This window comes from Apium graveolens, chromosome 3 (genome assembly GCF_009905375.1).
Source record: "Apium graveolens cultivar Ventura chromosome 3, ASM990537v1, whole genome shotgun sequence".
Lineage (NCBI taxonomy): Eukaryota > Viridiplantae > Streptophyta > Magnoliopsida > Apiales > Apiaceae > Apium > Apium graveolens.
Genome location: NC_133649.1, coordinates 288,065,538 through 288,088,888, shown reverse-complemented (window position 1 = coordinate 288,088,888; position 23,351 = coordinate 288,065,538). Strand labels below are relative to the sequence as shown.

At 34.0% G+C, this 23,351-nt stretch overlaps 1 protein-coding gene across 1 annotated transcript; it reads left to right on the top strand.

Annotated features, from left to right (window-relative positions):
• Positions 1-20,661: 20,661 nt before the first annotated feature.
• On the top strand, positions 20,662-21,419 carry LOC141715135 (putative LRR receptor-like serine/threonine-protein kinase At3g47570). Its single transcript, XM_074518616.1, has 2 exons — positions 20,662-21,049; positions 21,253-21,419. The coding sequence occupies exons 1-2, from the start codon at positions 20,662-20,664 to the stop codon at positions 21,417-21,419; spliced, it is 555 nt and encodes a 184-aa protein (XP_074374717.1).
• Positions 21,420-23,351: the final 1,932 nt, after the last annotated feature.

Below are 23,351 nucleotides of genomic sequence, written 5' to 3'. Positions count from 1 at the left end.
AGGAACACCAAAATTTGGCATTTGGTATCCTAGAGATTCTTATTTTAATCTAACTGGTTATTCAGATACAAATTATGCAGGTTATAAAATTGATAGAAAAAGTACTACGGGAACCTGTCAATTTCTAGGAAATAAGATAGTATCCTGGTTCAGTAAAAAGCAAAATTCAGTCTCTACTTCTATAGCTGAGGCTGAATATATTGATGCTGGTAGCTGTTGTGCACAGATTTTATGGATGAAAAATCAACTGTTGGACTATGGTCTACCGGTGAATAAGATTCCTATTTTCTGTGATAACACAAGTGTCATTGCAATTACTGAAAATCCAGTACAACAATCAAGGACCAAGCACATTGACATCAAGTACCACTTCATTAGAGAATATGTTATGAATGGTACTTTGGAACTTCATTTTGTTCCAAGTGAGAAGCAACTTGCAGACATCTTCACCAAGCCACTTGATGAATCCACATTTACTAGGTTGGTAAGTGAGTTATGTATGCTTAATTACTCTTAATCTATTTTGATGTCTAAGCAATTTGAAATGCAGCTAGAATAAAACTTGATATTTCTTGTCAAAGATGAAATTTTGGCTAAGTCAGAATTTACATCTCAACTGATGTTCATTATCCGTTGAAAATGAATATCCGTTGGATCTTATCATCCGTTGAAGTATCAAATATTATTCTGGGTACCTTTAATCCTTATCCGTCGAATTGCACTCAATCTTAGCCGTTAATTCTAGATATTATCCGTCGAATTTACTTACAGCTTGTAAGTATACTTCGATGGATAATCATTAGAATTTTGACAGTTTTTTTAAACGGCTATTTTGGGCTAATTTGATTGACTACTTTATTTTTACTTTTATTTTTTTAACCGTTTACTTTTTGAGAAAGTATAAAAGCTAATTTCATTTTCATTTTTACTTTTATCTTTCTCAAGCTATCTCTAATCTCTCTTCGTCTCCAAAGCAAAAACCCCTTTCTCTGCAACCACTTTCAATCACAGTAATGGCACTCGTAGTCAAAATCATGTCTCAAACTGTATATGTATATGAAAAGAACAACTTCGTGGCTTTGGTGAATAAGCAAATTCTTGCATCTGAAGACTATCACAAAATGATGGACTTGATTCAAAGCTGCAAACTGAGTTATGCTATGCTTGAGTCTCCAATCATCTACTGTGAAGTTGTTGAGGAGATTTGGACTACTGCTGTGTTCAACTCCAAAGATAAAACCATTACCTTCGCTCTAAAAGGTAATGAACACTGTATTAACTGTGATGCTCTTGAAAAATGCTTTAAATTGCTTGAATAAACACTCTTGCTCCACATACAGATACTGATGTGAGTAACATGCTTATTTATATGGGTTATGCTCTTACTGCCACCAAGTTAGGTGAAGTTAGGAGACTAGGCTTTAGGAAAGAATGGAGCTTCATATGTGATTCTTTTATTAAAGTGTTTTCTGGTAAATTTAGCAATTTTGATGTTGTAACTTATTCACTTGTTAACATGTTTTATATGCTTCTTAGTGAAAAGTATTTTAATTGCAGCACCTCTGTGATGTATGAATTAGGGAGTAAATTAGGAGATATTAAGAAGAGGTATAAGAACATCTATTATGCTAGATTCTTTATGATGATAGCTAACTTTGTTTCTGAGGATCTCTCAATTGAAAACCCAACCAACAATTTGGATTGTTGGGTTCAAGAGAGAAGAGTTATTGCTGACCTTAACAGGGCTAATCACCATAAGGATGTTCCCCTTATCTACATGCCAATTATGGAGCAGCCTCGGGTTAGTGAGGTAAACACTTCTATCCCCTCCACTTCTCTATCACAAGTTTTTTTGCCATCAACTGCAGCTATGGCATCTGTTACAGTGACCAATTAGGTGCATACCCAAGCCACAAAATCAAAAATTTCCAAATCCAAGTCAAAGAAAACCCACTCTAGTTTCTCTTAAAAGAAAGTAGTTTTAAAATCTACTAAAAACCAAGAGGGGAGTGTGAAGGGAAGTGAGCCTGGTGAGGGACAGGGTAAAAATCAAAGAAACCCTAAGGATAAGGAGGGAAAGGTGTGTGTTACCAAGCCTAGCCACACTGTAGTTTCCTAACAAACCGTAGTGATTAATAAGGAATCTAGCTCATTACTAGTTGCATCCTCCCAAAAGGATGTAACTATTGAACAAATCTCTCAACCAAGAGCATGGGCTAAAAGGGTTAGGGACACAGACTTACCCCAAACTTATATAAGAAAGAAGAAATCTAAAATACTTGGGGATACACAGGGCACACACACTTTGCAAACTGCAGTCAAAGACTCAGTTATAGCACCTTCTCAAAGTCAGTTTGATGTGGCTCCTGTAAATGTGGAGTCCCAGCCAAAATCTCTTACAACAGAAGCACCTAACACACAAAACTCACCCACAAATTCTTTGGATGAGGATATGATTCACACATCAATTCCTGATTCTCCATCTTTAACTCTCATGGAGAATCCAAAATCTCAAGCAAGTGAGCATCATCTTTTGGATGATTTGTTGTCTCACTTGCCATTTCTTTCTGACTCTACTGAGAAGTCTGTGCAAAATCTCAAATCAATCACCACAGATTCTACAGTAGTTTCCACTCCAAACTCTGTCATTTCTACTATCTCAACGGATATTCTGCATCCATTGACTAGTGATTGTATCTCGACGGATGTGCTCAACAGCAGTCATCCATTGAAACTCTCAACTACTACCTCAACAGATGTTTCTCATCCGTTGACTGTCACTTCACCACTTGAAATCTCAACTATTGTTACAAGTGCAGATAATTTAGTAGTTGTATAATCACTCCTAGGATTGAAGGAAGGGAGTGAATAGAGTGAGAGGCTGAGTTGCTCTCAGGCAAAAGGAGAGGAAATGAGTGAACAACTACAAGCTATTTCTTCCAAGAACCAAGCTAAGAAGCCTGCAACCACGGAATCTAAATTGCCAGTTGTGATAGCTGAGTCAATCAATGAAGAAAAGCAAGAAGAACCAAAGCAAACAAAGAGACCAAGATACAAACTCAAACCAAAGAGGAAGCTGGATTTTAATGAAGATAAGGAAGAATATATGTTAACCCAATCTACCATCTCAAGTCAAACAGCCATGCCCACAATGGAGCAGGCTGAATTCAAAGTTTATCCTGACATGAATTTCCATGGTGAACCTATAATTCCTAAAGATGAACCTGTAGATTGGGAAATCATACCTCTTCCTGATCTAAACATTCCAATCCAAACCAAACCCAGGAAAACAAAGAAAAGAGCAATCAAAAAGTCCAAGCCTGTCAAACTTTAATCCAAAGCCTTAGCCAAACCCAAACCAACTGTCAACAAGGGAGACCAACTCTTTATTTATGACATCAAGGAATTTTCAGACATAGATCTCTATCTGGATGAGCTAGAAGAAGTTAGAGATATTGATGCTTACAAGCATCTTCCAGAGAGATTGGTCTTCAGGTATAAGGGTGGAAAAGAGCTAACTTGGCCTCTTCACAGAATTCTCAATGAAAGCTATTCTGTCTTGGTAAAGATTTTCTCCTCAATAAAGAAGAACTTTGGGTTCAATATAGTTGCCAAAAAGATGGTGCTGAATAAAATTGAGGAGATAATGAACAGCAGAAGAAACCCAAATGCACTCCCAAGAGTCCTAACAATTCCATACACATGATAGAGTGCATTTGAGGCCTTATTGGTTGATGGAGTTTAAGGATGAGAAATGCATCAAAAGATTCTTCAGATTAGAAGATCGGCTAAAAATTTCAAGTAATGAAACTCTCATGGAGATGCAAGAAAAGATGGATCAGATAAATGAAGATGAATCTGAATTTTATAGGCAACTTCAACACAAGATTGAGGAAAACAATGAGAAATTGGGAAATAAATTCAAACAATCAAGGAAATAAATTTAATCTGCTCAATCTAGAGGAGCACCTTGAAAATGGCTCGTGAGATTCTCTGTAAACCTTCCTCTACATAATTTTCAATAAATAGCAGCACTTGTTAATTTTATCTACTAGAAATCAGTGTATATTCATAGAGTGTTTTGTTATCATCAAGTTTATCTTAATTTATGCCTATAATTCCAGTAGACATAAATTGGGGGAGATTGTTAGGAATATGTTGTGTACTTGATGATAAGTTAAATAAAACACCTTAGTAGATTTAACTTAGTGATTTTGTAACTTTCAACGGATGAGCACTTTAACATCTGTTGAAAGGGTAGCTTATGTATTAATAAGATTAGTAGCACATTTCTGCATACTGTAATGCGGTAGAGAACTAGATGTTGTAGAATGTCTTAAGTCATGTTGACTACTAGATTGATATGCAAGATAGGTTGGCTAACTGTGAATATTATATGCCTTGTAATCTTGTATAAGTGAAATAGAGTTAACTGCTATGAAGATGCTCTCAACGGATGTTCCACAAGGTTTCAACGGATGATCAACTAGAGCTTTAACGGATGTTTAACCATGCTCTCAACGGATGATCCAACAAAGTCCCAATGGATGATCCCACAGAGTTTCAACGAATGATCAAATTCAAAAGTGGTTGATAGTAACTTGACAGTCACATGCGTTGATTGTATGCAAATGGAATGTGGCAGCCTATTTGTAGGTTGTAGAGAACAAAGAAGCATTTTCATTTCCGTTCTAAACTAAAGATACTCAAAGATGCTGGATTGAGAAATGAAGAAGCATGAAATTAGTCTAAGAAACATTTTTGTCTTATTTGTTTGTCTTTTTATCATGTAACTTGGTGATATATAAACCAAGTGTAGCAAGTAGAACAATATCCAAGTAAGTAAGCAATTTCCAGAGAAATAGATAAGGCAATATCTGTAAAGAATTTCTCTGTTCTTTGTAAGTTCAACTTGTAAGCAGCTGTGTGCAATTCTTGCATCACAGAGTTCTCAAATTAATATGTTAGGTCACACACACTGTAGAAGGGGGTTAAATACAGTGTTTACCACAATTAAATCGAATATAAGAACTCAAGTAACAAAACACAGATTTTATTCAACACAATAAACTCTGATACAAAGAACAGTTCTCTCGCAGTGATGAACAAATTATCACGAGAGCTGCTAGGGTTACAATGAATAATAATCTCTATTAAGATAACACATATAGTGTAAACCCTATGTCTATGTTTATATACTACACAGTTACAAGATAATTTTCTAATTGATATCGAATATAATTATGCTTCCTAATATATATCAACTAGTTATCTTTTCTTCCAAGTATTCTATTCTTCATAGAATTCTTCTCCATGCATATCTCTTCTTATGTTTGTCTTGATCTTCTTTCCTTTCAATCAGCCGCCTTCATTATCTGAAAGTCTCCTTAAGTCCTGATATTATCTCTTGATAAATATCTCCTGATAACTTAAGTTCTGACGACTTAAGTTCTGATATCGTAAGTCCTGACTTCAGTATAAATACTAATTTCCAGTTAAGTACTGATTTGTCCTGTTAAGTAAGATCTGAAAACTAGACACAAATCATATTAGTCATGACATCACAAATATATCTAACAATCTCCCCCAACTTGTAAATTAGCATAATATACAAGTTCAACAGATATTTGATGATGTCAAAAACATTAAGTACAAATGCCTGAGAATTTGACTAGATAACTACAATTTACAGTCCTTATAGCTTTACCATCCTCAAAGTCTGATATCAGCTTCAGTCTGTATATCCTTCAGAATTTAAGCAGTGCTAGATCTTTGACTTGGCTTCAATTTCTGATCTCTTTGATATCAGAAGTTGTTCTGAGATAGTTCTTCAACAGACATCTCTCAGCATATTCAAGTTCATTAACCATCCTCCTTTTAGCCTTTTTCAGTTCAACTGTATCTTCACCAGTTTGAAAGATAGCAGCCCTGAGATCATTTATTTTATCTTTTCTTATATCCTGATCTAGTCTGATGATATAGGCTTTATCAGACTCTAGATTGAATTCAAGTCCCTTAATACCAGAAAATGTAGTGATGATTTTAGCAGTATTAGGCTTCATTTTAACAATATCTCCACTGTGAGATCTGTACTTAGGACAGTATGGCCTGTCAGACTTTACAGAGTAAAGTTTCTTCTGTCTTTGAATATTTGATTTTAAACAACCTGCAGCACCATCTGTTGATCTGTTTTTCACTTGAAGTAGAAATAGAACATGTTCCAGTTCTTCAAAATACTTCAATGAAATTGCATTCTCCCTGATCTGGAATACCCTCCCATCTGTCATAAAGTATAACATGATATCTTCTTTCAAAATAGAGTGGTAAACCATTTGTACATATTCAAGTTGATTCAATCTTTCAGGAGTTGCTCCTACACCTGGTTCACTTAAGGAAGTTGGATCATTGGTAGTGTTGTGTATTCTCTTCTCTTTAGAACTACCCAATCCTGATTTGTCTCTTGCTTGCTTTCCTGTAACAACTTTTGCTTCAAAACCACTTGATGTAGTCTTCAAAGGTTGAGTCTGTTTAGCCTTTGTGAATCCTGGTAGTAGTATCTTTGAAGGTTTAACATGAGCAATGTCAGAGGTTTCCTTTTCCTTATCTTCTGATATCAAGCCAACTTGAGCTATGTCAGATGTTGCTTGCTTCACTGTCATATCAGAACTTACTACATCTTGACTCTGAACAACTTGAGCCATGTCAGAGGTTGGTTGAGAAATCTTCTTTTTCATCAGAGTAAGACTAGCATCTTCTTCATCAATTATTTCTTCATCCATGATTGGCACATATTCCTTTCCAGGTTCATCAATTTTTTCTTTGCCCTTGGTTCTTGGATCTACCTCCACTTGTGATTTGACGTTGGTTGCCTCAGAATTTGTCCTTTCCTTAATCACAATACCCTTAGATTTTGGAAGTTTCTTTTCAACAACAGAAGCTTTAGACTTGGAGTTGACATTTTCTGCTTTAAAATCTAGCTTCTTCTTCCTTTAGACTTTCAAAGTCCATTCCTGGATTTTCTTTGAGAAATAATCTCTTTGAAATTTCTTCATCAAGTTCCAAATGTCCAGTAGAACTTATCCTTTTACCAGTATCAGAACTTATTCTTCTACCAGCATCATAACTTGTTCTTTGTGCAGAAATTTCAGTTGTCCTTGATGAAGAACCTTTACCTTGACCATGACCTCTACCCTTATCAGAGTTTCCCTGGTCATCATTTCCATCATCCTTACCCTTCAGTGGTTGAGTAGATTTGCATTTGGACTTAATCACTTTCTCCCCCTTTTTGGCATCAGCAGGTAAAAGAAGAGAGACAAGCAATTCCACTGAGGATTGGATCTCATTGAGCTGAGTTTGCTGAGAAGATTGATTCTTTAGAATTTCAGAAATTTGATCTTGTTGCTTCTCCTGAGTCTTTTCAATATACCCAATTCGGTCAAAGGCTGGCTTGAAAAATCTGTTCTTTTCCAATTTTATATTCATATCTTGATGGATCAGAGATTCTTGAATTTTATTCACCTTCTCATGAGTTATTGAGTGTTGACCTTGAAGGTGCCTTGTACTCAATGCAGTAACTCTCAGCTGTGCCTTGAAATCATCATTTATCAGCATTTCATCAGCTTTTGCAAGGTGCTCAGCAAGAATTTTTTCAGTAGGAACAAAAGTAACTTTGTTCCATTCCTTAGTCCACTCCTTTTCTCTAGGAGTTTCACTCCAAGGTACTGGTGCATCCTCTCTAACAAACTTCTTAATCAAATCAGCTTTGTTAACTGTTTGTTGAGGTGCATGTCCTGAAGGACCAGCTGCATCAGCATCTACATTTGTAGCAGCTTCACCAGTAATTTCAGCATTGTCAGCATCAGAACTTACAGAGCCTGCAGTATCAGCATCCTCTGATAAAATAACAATATGTGAGGCTATAGAGGCTTCAACATCATCCTCTAAATTCTGATCTGCAACTAAGTTCTGATCAACATCCAAATTTTGATGCCCACCTAAAATCTGATCTTCATCATCTAGATTCAGAAATGGTGTTGATGGAATATCTATATTGAAATCAGCATCCAAAACTGATGTTGTCGGTTGAGTGAGTTGAGTTGGTGGAGCTTCCAAGTACAGAACCTCAAGCACAGTCAAGTTATGAATATCAATTTCAGCACTTGTACCTGGGTCTTCAACATGTACTGGATTAATGAGAGGAGACGCAGGAGGTGTAGACACTTGCTCTGGAATATCCTCTTGCTCTTGAATAGGAGACCTTTGAGCTTGAGTAAAGTCTGATTCAGCTGTGGGAAGTAATTCAATTACTATAGGTTCTGTTGGGATCAGAGATTCCTGACCTCCTTCCTTAGCTGTTGCTTCCAGAATTTCTTCAGAGTGTGATGATACACTTACAGCCCTCCTGGCTCTTTGCTTTTTAAGTCTCTTTGCAGAATTAGAGACTTTGGGAGCTTCATCATCAGAATTTAGCTTTTTAAGCCTTTTGAGGTGCCTAGAACTCCCAGTTTCAGTATATTTCTGAGAAGAGATCTTCTCAGCTTCTACAACAATAGGTTCTGATATTGGAACATGTTCATCATTATCTAACTCATCTCTCAGAACAATTCTCCTTCTCTTATGTTGAGACTGAGGTACTATCTTAGTCCTCTTGGGTTTTGAAGATGAAAGCTTCACTGGATGTGCTGAAGGTTGAGGTTGAGATGACGGTGTTGGTTTGTAATATGTCCTGATGGAGGATTGAGTTGGTTGAGGTTGAGAAGTTTGAGGTTGGTGAGAGATGGTATGTTCTGATGGCTGTTGTGTTGGCTGTGATGTGTTGGTGGGTTGGACATCAGGGTAAACAGATGTGTATGTTTGTGGATCAGCATTTACCAAGATCTGTTTTACTGACTGAGGAATCTGTAAGGGTCTCAGCACTGGTTTCTTATTGTCAGCATGTAACAAATCATTAAAAGCCCTATTTGCAAGCTTAAAGGGTGGAATTAAATCACTGTCTAGTTTGGGTTCATCAGCACAACAAAAAGTATATATAAGCTGACAGAATCTAGCAAAGTATACTACATTCCTATCCTCTGTCATCCTATCCCCTATGAAACCTAGCACAGCACTTGCAAAATCAAAATGAGTTTGATGGATAAGGGCATACCCGATTTGCTGACTCATGATGGGAATAACATCAAAGTTGGAGCATTTATTGGCGAATGCCTTTGTGATACAATCAAAGAAAAAGCTCCATTCCTTTCTGATATTTGATCTTTTCAGTTGACCCAGCTTTCCCAAACTTTTCTCATAGCCCAGACTGGCCATAAGCTGCTGTAAAACAGGATCCTCCATTGTTGAGAATGTACAACCTTCAGGTAAGTGGAGAGCTTTACGAACTGCTCCAGGAGTAACCACATGCTCGACATCTCCTGATGTGAAAATAATGCTTGGAGTACCAGTAGCACTATCATCATCAAATAGCCCAGTTCGCCAAAATGTCAGCACTTGTTTGCTTGAAATAGATTGGGGTTGGGTCAAAGCATACCCAATCTCACTATTGGCTAATAAATCTTGCACAAAGTGTAGATCTGATGGAGCTTCAGCCTTATTCAAGATTGCAACATAGTTATTTGGTATAAACTTGGCTCCATCAACAATTAAATCCTTGGGCGCCATCTGAAATAAGTGAGAAATTTGTTTGCCTGAAAGGTGTTTGAGAAAATGTCTGTAAAGAAAACCGTCAGAAAATGTGAGAGAGAATAAGAAAAGAAAGAGAGTGAGTAGAATAAAAATAAAAATAAAAGATTTGAAAATGTTTTATCTCTTTTACTTAGACACCCCACGTGACAGCAGTTAATGAGAAGTGGAACAGACCTTTACACCTGCATGGTAAATAAGTAATGATTACATTGCACGTTCAGTTTTAAAAAAAACTGTTCCCACTAAACAAATGATTATTACTGCTTTATCTCACATAAACCGATATTCTGAGAAAATATGAGCGTTCAAGTAATGACCAAAAATAAACCAAGTAAATAAATACTGCCACGTCAGCATCAGAACTTGATTATTATCAGAATTTAAAAGTCATCAGAATATGTCTCCTTTACTCGAAAAGTGAATGTTTATTTCTGTAATTCTTCACACAAATACTGATATGAGTACATCAGAACTTAATCATCAGAACTTAATCATCAGAACTTCCATCAGAACTTGTCCTCGGAATTTATGCAACTGACACTTAGACTGTTCATCTAAAATAACATTTATCACCACAGTAATTTTCATCATTCATATGGAGTGTGAGTGTGTGCATTAAGCTAAATATCAGACAAAGAGTAAAGTCTGATTCACTTCAAGACATCTTAAAAATAAGGCATAACTAAGAACTTTGCTTAAAATCTGTCATTATTCTGAAGTCTACTATAGAATGAGTTCATGCATGAGTCCACCTCAACTGTTTTGTGCTCATTTTATGCATCTTTTGAAATTCCTTTTTACAGTGGCTTCTCAGTGTAAGTGAGTCACGACTGCTTATCAGAATTTATGTTGTTATCAGAGTATTTCTCCAGTAATCAGAGAATGTGAAAAGTCACCAAGAAGATTTTATTTTGTTATTCTAATGCATATTACTTAATACCAGCAATGCACTTGGGTTTTCCCTTCCACATTTTTACTCTAGATTCCAAAGGAGTACCTGATATTTATTAAATTTTTTTTATTTTTCTTTTGATAAGTGAGGCTTATCAACACTTAGTACATCCATCAGATTTACTAACATCAGAACTTAACAGATAAGAAGCACTATTCTAGTTTTTGACTTAGTAATAAGATAAACAAAGTAAACTTTAACGAAGCTCAATATCAGAATTTGCTTGTGTTAAAAGATTTCCACATAAACAATTACTTCAAACATGGGATTATTAGTATTTTAAAGACTACTTGGTCAGCATCTAGCACAGTTATCCTCATTGAATAGTCACAGAAACATTCATATCACTATCAGAGTTTAGAAATACACATCAAACAACAATCAGCACTTAGAAAATTTCAAATTAAACACAGAATACACAAAGATAGTAATATCTGTAAATACTGATCATAAAGTCTGATGTATCAGAACATAAACTAAGCAGATTTAGAGAAAGAAACTGAAACCATTCCAATTTCATTTACCAATCTTGTAAAAGTAGCTTCATATAGTGGTTTTGTGAAGATATCTGCTAGTTGTTGATCTGTTGGAACAAAATGCAATTCCACTGTACCTTCATCCACATGTTCCCTTATGAAGTGGTATTTTATGCTGATGTGCTTTATCATTGAGTGTTAAACTGGATTACCTGTCATAGCAATAGCACTTTGATTATCACAGTAAATAGGGATTTTAGAATATGTTAACCCATAATACAATAACTGATTCTTCATCCAAAGATCTGTGCACAACAGCTTCCTGCAGTAATGTATTCTGCTTCTGCAGTTGATGTGGAAATTGACTTTTGTTTCTTGCTAAATTAAGAAACCAATCTGCCTCCAAGAAATTGGCAGCTTCCACTTGTGCTTTTCCTGTCAATTTTACATCCTGCAAAATCTGCATCTGAGTAACCTATTAGCTTAAAGTCTGATTCTCTAGGATACCACAATCCCATATCAGATGTACCCTTAAGGTACTTGAAAAAAAATTTCACAGCTGTTAAGTGAGGTTCTCTTGGATCTGCTTGAAATCTTGCACAAAGACAGGTAGCATACATGATATCAAGTCTACTTGCAGTTAGATAGAGTAGTAAGCCAATCATACCTCTGTAATCAGTAATATCTACTGATGTACCAGTATCCTTATCCAATTTTGTTGCAGTGGCCATAGGAGTGGATGCACTTGAACAATCTTGCATTCCAAATTTCTTCAACAAATTTCTGGTGTACTTAGATTGACAAATAAAAGTTCCTTCTTCATTTTGCTTGACTTGAAGGCCCAGAAAATAGCTAAGTTCTCCCATCATTCTCATTTGTAGAACCAAAAATGATATCATCAACATATATCTGCACCAAAAGTAAGTCCTTTCCATGGTTGAGATAGAATAAAGTTTTGTTAATAGTCCCTCTGTTGAATCCACTTTCCAGAAGAAACTGAGCTAATGTCTCATACCATGCTCTTGGAGCTTGCTTAAGGCCATAAAGTGCTTTATCAAGTCTGTAGACATGAATAGGAAATTTTGAATCTACAAAACCTGGAGGTTGTTCAACATATACTTCTTTTTCCAATTCTTCATTAAGAAAAGCACTTTTTACATCCATTTGAAAGACTGTAAACTTTTTGTGAGCAGCATAAGCCAAAAATATCCTTATGGCTTCCAATCTAGCAACTGGTGCAAATGTTTCATCATAATCAATTCCCTCTTGTTGAGAATATCCTTTTGTAACCAACCTTGTTTTATTCCTTGTAATTATGCCATCACTATCAGTTTTATTTCTGAACACCCGCTTTGTACCAACAACAGATCTATTCTTTGGTCTTGGCACCAGGGTCTAGACTTTATTTCTTTCAAATTCATTTAACTCTTCCTGCATTGCTTGCACCCAATCAACATCTTAAAGAGCTTCTTCCATTTTCTTTGGTTCAGTCTGAGAAAGAAAAGAATGATAGAGACATTCATTTGATGTTGTTGTTCTAGTTCTAATACCTGCTTCGGGATCTCCAATAATCAAGTCAGGTGTATGTGCTTTAGTCCACTTTCTTGCAGATGGAAGGTTTTCTCTAGAACTGGATGCTCCCCAATGATCCATGCTGTCTTCATCAACATTTTCTGATGCTCCTCTTGAAATTATGCTCTATGAGTTGGATCCTTCAGAATTTGAGTTTCCAGAATTATCAGTATTTGGCCCATCAGAACTTGATGAATCAGAACTTGAAGAGCCTGTTCTAGATTCTGATGCTTCTTGAGATGTGGTTGAATCTTCAATATGCTCCCTCTGCACAGGTGCATTTTCCTTAGGCGTAGTTACTACAGTTTCAATAACATCAAAGTTTAACCCATCAGAGTTTACAGTATCAGGATTTAGACTGTCAGGATTTACAGAATCAGAATTTAAAACTTTATTCTCAAATTTCAGCTGATCATGATCATTGAAATCTTCAAGTCTAGTAATCTTCTTATCATCAAAAGAGACATTGATAGATTCCATGACAACCCTTGTTCTTAAATTGTAGACTCTGAAGGCTTTTGTGGAAAGTGGATATCCAACAAAAATTCCTTCATCAGCTTTTAGATCAAATTTGGATAGCTGTTCAGGATTAGTCTTAAGAACAAAACACTTGCATTCAAATACATGAAAATACTTCAGATTTGGCTTCTTTTTCTTCACCATCTCATATGGTGTCTTTCCATGCTTGTTAATAAGTGTTGCATTCTGAGTAAAACAAGCAGTCTGTACAGCTTCAACCCAAAAGTAGGTTGGTAACTTTGCTTCATCAAGCATAGTTCGTGCAACTTCAATAAGAGTTCTATTCTTTCTTTCAACAACTCCATTTTGTTGTGGAGTTCCAGGAGCAGAAAATTCCTGCTTAATTCCTTGATCTTTGCAGTACTCTTCCATGATCAAATTCTTGAACTCAGTGCCATTATCACTTCTTATGATTTTCACAGAGTCTTTAACCAATTTATCCAGTTGTTTGACATGATCAATCAAGATAGATGCAGTTTCACTTTTTGTGTGCAAAAAATACACCCATGTGTATCTGGTGAACTCATCCACTCTGACCATATCATATTTCTTCTTTGCAATAGACATGACATTCACTGGACCAAATAGATCAACATGTAGTAAGTGATAAGGCTCAAGAATTGAAGATTCAGTCTTGCTCTTGAATAAAGATTTTCTTTGTTTTGCCTTTTGACAGGAATCACAAAGGCCATCAGGAGCAAATACTGATTTTGGAAGTCCTCTCACAAGATCTTTCTTGACAAGTTCATTTATATTGTTAAAATTTAAATGAGAGAGTTTTTTGTTCCAATCCCAGCTTTCTTCAATTGATGCTCTACTTAACAGACAGATTGCAGAACCATGAGAACTTGTTGAAAGCTTGGCTTCATAGATGTTATCATGCCTGTATCCTTTCAGAACAACTTTGCCTGTAGATTTGCTTACAACTTCATAGTGTTCTTCAAAGAAATCCACATGATAACCTATGTCACAGATTTGACTAACACTCAGCAAATTGTGTTTAAGTCCTGATACTAGTGCTACTTTTTCAATGATGATATTCCCAAGATTGATATTTCCACATCCCAGAGTTTTTCCCATGTTGCCATCTCCATAAGAAACACCTGGGCCAGCTTTCTCCACAAAGTCTGATAGCAGGGCTTTATTTCCAGTCATATGTCCTGAACATCCACTGTCCAGAAATATGATGTTTTTCCTGTTGCCCTGCAATCACAAAGACCACTAATGATTAGTTTTAAGGACCCAGACTTGCTTGGATCCTTTGGCCTTATTAAGTTTGTTAACATTTGCAGTGGATTTAGCATCAGAGTTTATGTTAACAGTTTTCTTATCAGAATTTACAATATCAGACTTTGCATCAGAACTTACACTACAAGGAATAATGCTAACTTTCTTCAAAGAAGGTTTTATTTGATAATAATCATAGTACAAACTATGATATTCCTAACAAGTATAAATGGAATGACATAAACTACCACAATGAAAAGAAGGATTTTGTGGCCTATATCTAACAGACTGACTCTTAACTTCTGATTTTGAAGGTAAGGAGTTTATGTTCTTATTCTTCTTGCAAAAAGAAGCTAGATGGTTAGAATTTCCACAGTTATAACATTTCTTTCTAGGAGCATTAGGAACAGGCTTATAATCATTGCTTTTATTCACACCTACCTTTCCATTCCTATTTTCCTAGGTGGCTTTACCTTGTTTACATTTTTAGCATCTTTCGGCTTATGCTTAAGCTGCTTCTTTGTCATTAAGCCTATGTTAACTTCAATTGTCTTATCCTGTTTCAATTTGTCAGAAGTTGAGTCTGTCTTAACTTCTGTCTCAATATCTTTCATCTTTTCAGAATCAGACTTTACAGATTTAGCTACAAACTTAACAGGATTTAACTTTGGCTTTTGTTTAACAACTATAGGCTCAATTTCTACAGTTCCTTTATTATTCTTATCATCACCATAACCTAAGCCCTCTTTCCAATTTCCACTACTTAACAGATTCTGAGTTGTTCTGCCAGAGTTAGTCCAAGTCCAGATAATCTCTCTTTCCTTTTCTAACTCAGTTTTTGGAGATTCATTCATTTTAAGCACTTCATCTCTAACATAGAAAGCATCATCTCTATCTTTCTGAGTTTGATGGAACATAACTAACTCTTTTTCTAAATAATCATTCCTCTTTTTATAAGCAAGATTTTCAGAAGTTAATCTTTCACATGTTAAAGTTTGATCTCTATAACTAATGTACATGGTTTTAAGATATCTTCTCAACTCAGTAATATCATCAGTATGAATAGCATAAGTTGTTTGAGGTACCTTTAACTCAGCAGCTTCAGAACTGCTATCAGCATTTGCCATCAAGGCATAGTTCACCTCACTTTCAGAATCTGAAGTGTCTGTCCAGCTTTTCTTCTTTGTGACAAGAGCCTTGCCTTTGTCACTTTTTCCTTTCTTGCAATCAGGAGATATGTGGCCTTTCTCACCACAATTATAACATTTGACATTTGAGTAATCTCCTCTGTCAGATTTTCCTCCTTTGCCTTCATATTTTCTGAAACCTTTCTTATCAGAACTTGCACCTTTCCTTGAAAACTTCTTTCCCCTTCTGAATTTCCTGTATGCAATCTTTGTGATTCCTTTCACCATAAGAGCACACAGCTTCATCATCTCTTCATCAGGGTCCATCTCAGATAGACTTTCAGTTTCTGAATCCTCATCACTATCAGGACTTGATGACTCAGTATCAGACTTTGTGATGAGAGCCTTTCCTTTGCCTTTCTTTGAGACAACCACTTTAGGGGATTCCTCCTCAGCCTTAAGAGCAACTGTCCTTGACTTTCTCCCATGCCTCTTGCTTCTTTGATCCATCTCAAGTTCATGAGTCTTGAGCATACCATAAATTTCATCAAGAGTAGTTTCATCAAGAGCATAGTTGTCTCTTATAGTTGTGGCCTTCAAATCCCAACTTTCAGGAAGAGCTAAAAGGAATTTAAGATTAGTATTTTCAAGATCATATTCCTTATCCACCAGTGACAGATCATTCAAGAGTTTGACAAATCTGTCATATAAACCAGTTAATGACTCATCAGGTTTTGAGTCAAAGTGCTCATACTCTTGAGTGAGGATAGTCCTCCTGTTCTTCTTAATTGAATCAGTTCCCTGGTATCTTGTCTCCAAGGCATCCCATATCTCTTTTGAAGTCTTAGAGTTAATTACCCTGTTTAACATGACATTATCAATGGCACTGTGCAGCAAATGTCTTACATTTGCATCCTTTGCAATAGATGAGATATCTTCAGTTGTATATTCACTATTCTCCTTTGGTACAGTCTGTGATGGCTGATCTGCAACTACAACAGAGAGCTTGGTTGGCTTATGTGGTCCTTCATTAATTCTGTCAAGGTATTCTGGATCTGTAGCTTCCAGAAACATAGACATCCTCACCTTCCATATGGGATACTCAGAAGGTTTCAGTATGGGAACCCTAATAGTCTCATATCGATTATGGATTTGAGTCTTTGGAGTTTCTTCAGTTTTGGTGGGCTTGGTTGGAGTTTGTGCTTCTTCAGACATGATTGTTTTTGGATCTTTATTGTATGTATGTTAACAGATTGCTCTGATACCGCTTGTTAGGTCATACACACTGTAAAGGGGGTTGAATACAGTGTTTACCACAATCAAATCGAATATTAGAACTCAAGTAACAAAACACAGATTTTATTCAACACAATAAACTCTGTTACAAAGAACTGTTCTCTCTCAGTGATGAACAAATTATCACGAGAGCTGCTAGGGTTACAATGAATAATAATCTTGATTAAGATAACACATATAGTGTAAACCCTATGTCTGTGTTTATATACTACACAGTTACAAGATAATCTTCTAATTGATATCGAATATAATTCTGCTTCCTAATATATATCAACTAGTTATCTTTTCTTCCAAGTATTCTATTCTTCATAGAATTCTTCTCCATGCATATCTCTTCTTATTTTTGTCTTGATGTTCTTTCCTTTCAATCAGCCGCCTTCCTTATCTGAAAGTCTCCTTAAGTCCTGATATTATCTCCTGATAAATATCTCCTGACAACTTAAGTTCTGATATCTTAAGTCCTGACTTCAGTATAAGTACTGATTTCCAGTTAAGTACTGATTTGTCCTGTTAAGTAAGATCTGAAAACTAAACACAAATCATATTAGTCATGACATCACAAATTTATCTAACATTATATATATCTCTGGTGGAGAAGTTTAATCCACCAGAAAGTTTTTAAATACTTGTATTTGATTAATTTGTGTTTGATTTCTTCAATAATTTCATTCCACACCTTAGCTGAATTAAACACAATTATATATTCAAGGTAGAGCAGTTCTTAAAATTCAAAAAGAAGCCAGAATTACATTCAGCCCCCCTTTCGGTAATTCTTTGTAAGATTATTTGGGAATAACATATGTTTTAAATAAAAAATAAATAAATTATGCATATAATAATTTTTAAATGTTGAAAATAGATACACTTATATAAATAATATATATGTGTAGGTTAGGGTCATTAATAATCAGTGTATTTCGGTTTATTTCGAATTCAAAATCAGAATTTGACCGATTTTCAAAAAATACTCGAAATATCACTAGGCCGAAAATACAACATCATTATTTATTTTTAAATTAAATTACCAGGTTGATGAGAAAATCTTACCAATAAGGAAAAGTTTTGTGATATCTTATGTCGATAAAAATTAATATTTTTGAGGACTTTATAGGATCAAATCAATTGATAATATGTATCAAAATTACTAGTTTAGAAATCAGAATTTTCTCATTTTGAAAAAATACTCGAAATTTAACTACATGACCAGACCGAAAATACATCGTCGCTGTCTAGGTTTAGTAAATTTAAATTACAAGCTCGACGAGAATATATTATCAATAAAGATAAATATTTTAATATCGTATGTTAGTAATAATTAATATTTTTGAGATTTTTATACGATCAAGTCAATTGATATTATGTATCAAAATTACTAACTAACTGGTTGTACATTATTATTTCTGGGACTTGAACCAATTTTAAATATATTCAAAATTTGACATGAGATGTCACAAGATCTGTTAAAATTACGAAGATATACTAAATCGATTTATTTTTTAATGTTTCACTCTTAAAAAAAATCTCTTCTATGTATAATAGGAGAATATCTTCTATGTATGATAGGAAGTGAGATATTTTATTCTCGTGAAATTACAAATTTTCCATTGTGTTTACTATATTTAAAAAATGTTGTTATTGGAAATCGAACATGAGTCTACTCATTCAACAATATATCTTTGTACCACTACATTAAAATAATACATTAACTGATCATTATACACACACACACAGATATATATATATATATATATAAAGAGTTTATGTACTTTAGTTGAATTTGAAATCATAATTTCACTTGACTTTTTTTTGAAAAAAATACCTGAAATACTTCATCTTAATTTGAATTCAAAATCTGATCCATTTTTTGAAAAATATTTGTCATTTGGCATACGTAGGTTTAGTTTATTTAATTTACGAGTTCGACGAAGATAACTGATCAATAAGACGAACCGTTTGTAATGTCTTATATCAATAAAATATGTTTAATTTTTCACAAGTTTAATTTAACAACCAATGTGTATCAAGTTTACTTATTTAACCAAATATGAGTTATTATTTTTTGGACTTGACATAACATAAGTCGTCACAAAATCTGTTGATCACCCAGACTTTCAAGATGTGTGTTTGTCGGCAGAAGTTATCGGTTTCGATGTGGCCTCTAACCTATATGATCAGATAAATAAATAATAATATTGAATTAGTATAGGGAAAAAGGTAGAAATAATTAACGAATAAAAATTGACAACAATTAGATATAGTTACATTAATCCCAATAATAGAAAACAATCCATGTATGACCTATATCAACACAACCAACAATATAACATATTCTAAAATACATAAATCTCATTTGACATACCTATGCCATGAATATAATAATCTTGTACTGACACTTTAACAAGAGATCACTGGAGTTGGACAGATACATTATCGATTCCAAATACAATAAGATCATTTACCTTACACCCATAAATATCGGACTCACACAAATTAAAATTAGTATCGACATATCTTTAACCCAAAGATTACATACCCGGAATATCTATCATAAGCAGAATAATTAAAGAATAAAAAAATATAACTGTAAACACTACATAATATGTCATCACTCAAAAGTCTAAAAAGTCAATGAGTGTAATCTACGCCGAGTGATATTTTTGCACAATTCAAATAAATTATAAAGGATTATCCATTTTATTTTCTATCAAAACTCGCGCAAACTAAAATTTAAAAATCATACCCTCTGCATTATAAATTATTGTTAGAAAATGACACGTGTCTCGCACGGGCTATTATGCTATTACTAACTTAACAAGGAAACTAATTTTTACTAAAAGGTAATTAATAAATTATACCATAATAAATTCTTTTATATTTAGAATATAACAAGATGGATAAATTTAAACTTTTTATTTATAAGTAGTAATACGCTCCAAGGAAGCATACCTACTCAATTTTTTAAGTTCTTAACCTTAGAAGATTTGGACACGGCTAACAACAAGCTTAACGGTGGAATACATAATGAAATTGGATTTTCTTCCAATTGTTTACACCTTAATTTGTCCAAGAATCTATTCACCGGCCTACTTCCATCCAACATTGGTAGCTTGAAACAATTGGTTCAACTTGATCTTTCACATAACAAACTTACAGGAGATATACCTGCTACCCTTGATGGATGTTTGATGTTGCAGGAGCTATATATGGCAGGCAACTATTTTCAAGGTAAAATTCCATCATCTTTCAAAGCTTTGAGAAATCTTCCATTTTTAGATCTTTCAAACAATAATATCTCTGGAAGTATTTCAAGTATTCTTGATGGGTTTCAAATGATTTTTCTGAACTTTTCGCACAACAAGTTAGGAGGACAACTCTCAACAAAGGTCTTTTTTCCAAAGTTAGTGTTTTTCGATCATTGAAAATTTGGAGTTTTGTGGAGGTACAGAAGCATTGCATTTGCCTACTTGTTGGAATCAGAAAAAAAAACATTTTCCCTTAGAATGATACCCATCCTAGTAATTGTATCCCACAATATTCTGTCAGCTTGTCTTGCTTTGATTTTCTATCAATGTAGATATTCCAATGGATTGAATGACCTCATTCCCGTATTAAAGAATTATCAATATCCTAAACTTTCATACCAAGACCTTTTACTCGCTACAACTGAGTTTCCTCCTGATAATTTGACCGGAGAAGGAAGATACGATTATGTTTATAAAGGAGTTCTCGAATCAATAGAATATATAGTTGTTGTAAAGGTACTAAAAGTTGTAGTACGTGGGCTAGCAAAAGTTTTTTGGCTGAGTGTGAAATGTCGTGGAACATTCGTCATCGAAATCTTATCAAGATCCTCACGGCATGCTCTAGCATTGATCATAAGGAAAATGACTTTAAGTCATTAGTTTTTGAGTTCATGGCTAATGGGAGTTTGGACAGCTGGTTGCATCCACGACCTCATCATCATCAAGGGAATGAAAGAAATTCAACTATACTCCAAAGACTAAATATTTCCATTGATGTTGCATTAGGAGTGAATTACCTACATCATCATAGTCATGCCAATATCGTTCACTACGACATCAAGCCAAGTAATATTCTTCTTGATGAATATTTTGTTTCCCGTATTGGGAATTTTGGTCTGGCGAGGTTCTTTTTTGCTGCTACAAGTGACATCAATCAAGAACAATTGAGTTCAGCTGGTATACGTGGCACAATTGGATATGTTCCTTCATGCGAGTTTTTATTATTTCTTTTATCAGTGTCGAGTACTTCTTCAAAATCTAGTTAAACGTCTATTTTTATTTTTTTTGAAGATCATAAGTGTTGAAATTTTTTAGTCATGGAGGAGTTTCATGTATCAAACTTATTTTCTGCCAATTTTATAAACCCTTTTGTTGTGCAGGGTATGGAATGTATGGGAAGGTATTTGTAGAGGGATATATATATATATATAGTTATGGAATTCTTCTTCTAATAGAAATATTTTTCGGAAAGCGGCCTACAATTTGCAGCGTATTAATGGACAATGGCAAGGATCTTCACGACTATGTGAAGAAGGCACTTACGTAAAGAATGATAGATATTGTTGATCCAAATATTTTACTAGATCAAGAAAAACATGATTCCAATATAAATCAATAATATTTTCGGGCTATGGAGGTATACCTAACATCAATATTTAAAGTGGGGATATTATGTTTCAAAGAGATTCCGAAAAAATGCATTGACATTAGTATTGCTATTAAGTTGTTACATATGGCAAGAGATAAACTTGTGCAGTGCAGGCAATAATCTTGTGAGAGTGGTAATGATGAATTTTACCTATGTATTTTCCATATTACTATCCTTTTATTTTTGTAAGTTTTACCTGTAAGTTACAAGTGTTCAAACCTTGCTTAATATATTTGAAGTAAATTTCCTTTTTATATAGAAAAATGTTAGAGGTTCTAAATATTATTATAATTTTTTTTCAAATACTTTATAATGGTAAATATCCTCAAAATAATACGAGACTCCACATACATTCATATGCGCCCTCGAATTAAATTGCAACACGTGTCATACCACGTCATTTTGTAATATTTTTGTATAAATTTTGGTTTACTTAACATTACTCTTTTATATATGCTAAGATATGTTTTCATTTCAGGATTATAGAGGTATGTCTGACATCAACATGTTACTGGGGATATTGTATTCAAAAGGACTCCACAAAAATGCTGACATTAGCATTGCTATTAATTTGTTGCATGTCGCGAGAGACACACTCTGTACTGGCCTGGGTGAGAGTGTGAAGGATGAATTTACACCAATATATTTTTTACAATTCTATCTTTTTATTTTTTTAAGTAACTTGAAACCTTTAATGACGACGCGTAAACAAGTAACTTATTAACCCCGTAAATACTTATCGACGATTGTTTGTCGACCCAACTTATAAGTCGAACCTCTTCTATATATAATAGCACAACAAGGGATAATATTTTGAGATTAAAAAGTCTAATTGAAAATACTAAACTATCTCTGTTTTTAATATTTATATAAAAGTTGTGTTTTGTGAGAATCAAACTCGAGTTGCTTCATTCTTCTATACAACCTCGTACCACTACACCATATTTTCCCATGTTCTTTTTATCATACACATAATATGTAAGTGTGCTAAAGAAATATTTTATTTAACTTTAAAGATAGCTACTTGAATTCCGCAAAAAAAATGATAGTTACTTGAATATTTGTACAATTAATTTTAAAGAACTGAATTCCAGATATAAAGTTAGGCATAGTACATAAATGGATTATTATCTTATTTATTATTATTTTTCAGTTTGAAAATATATCTCATATATTCCTAACATATTTTTTTTTATAAAAAGTAATTAAAATGTACATATATAATTTTTAAAGAAAATGTTGAAAATAGAATCGCCTATATATAAATAATCTAGATTGGTATTAAATATTTATATAAGTTCGAATTATAATGAGTCAATGAATTTTAGTTTATTTTGAATTTGAAATCAGAATTTGGCCCATTGTTCAAAAAATACTCGAAATTTGACTACATTAATAGCCGAAAAACATTGTCACATTCTACGTTTAGTAAATTTAAATTACAAGTTCGACGAAAATATCTTACCAATAATGTAAATTTTTTTGATATCTTATATTAATATAAATTAATGTGTTTGAGGTATTTATAGGATCAAATCAATTGATTATTTGTATTAAAATTACTAACTTCACTGGTAGCGCAATAGTGTTTTGGGACTTGTCCCGATTTTAAAAATATTTTAAATTTGATATGAGATCTCACGAGATTTGTTAAAACTACGATGATATATTAAATCGATTTATTTTTCATTTTTCACTTAAAAACTAGCATTTTAAAAAGAATTCTTTTAGATAAACAATATTTATTGATCAAAATAATATTGTACAAATATTTTGAATTATTTTAATATTTTGAATTATTCAAATAAAAGTTATATCTATACTATATTG

Bases quoted from the DNA above. Each gene is read 5' to 3' on its own strand.
- LOC141715135 (XM_074518616.1), top strand. From the start codon at position 20,662: ATGTCGTGGAACATTCGTCATCGAAATCTTATCAAGATCCTCACGGCA. The intron at 21,050-21,252 runs GTATACGTGGCA...TTTGTTGTGCAG, and splicing joins AGAACAATTGAGTTCAGCTG to GGTATGGAATGTATGGGAAG.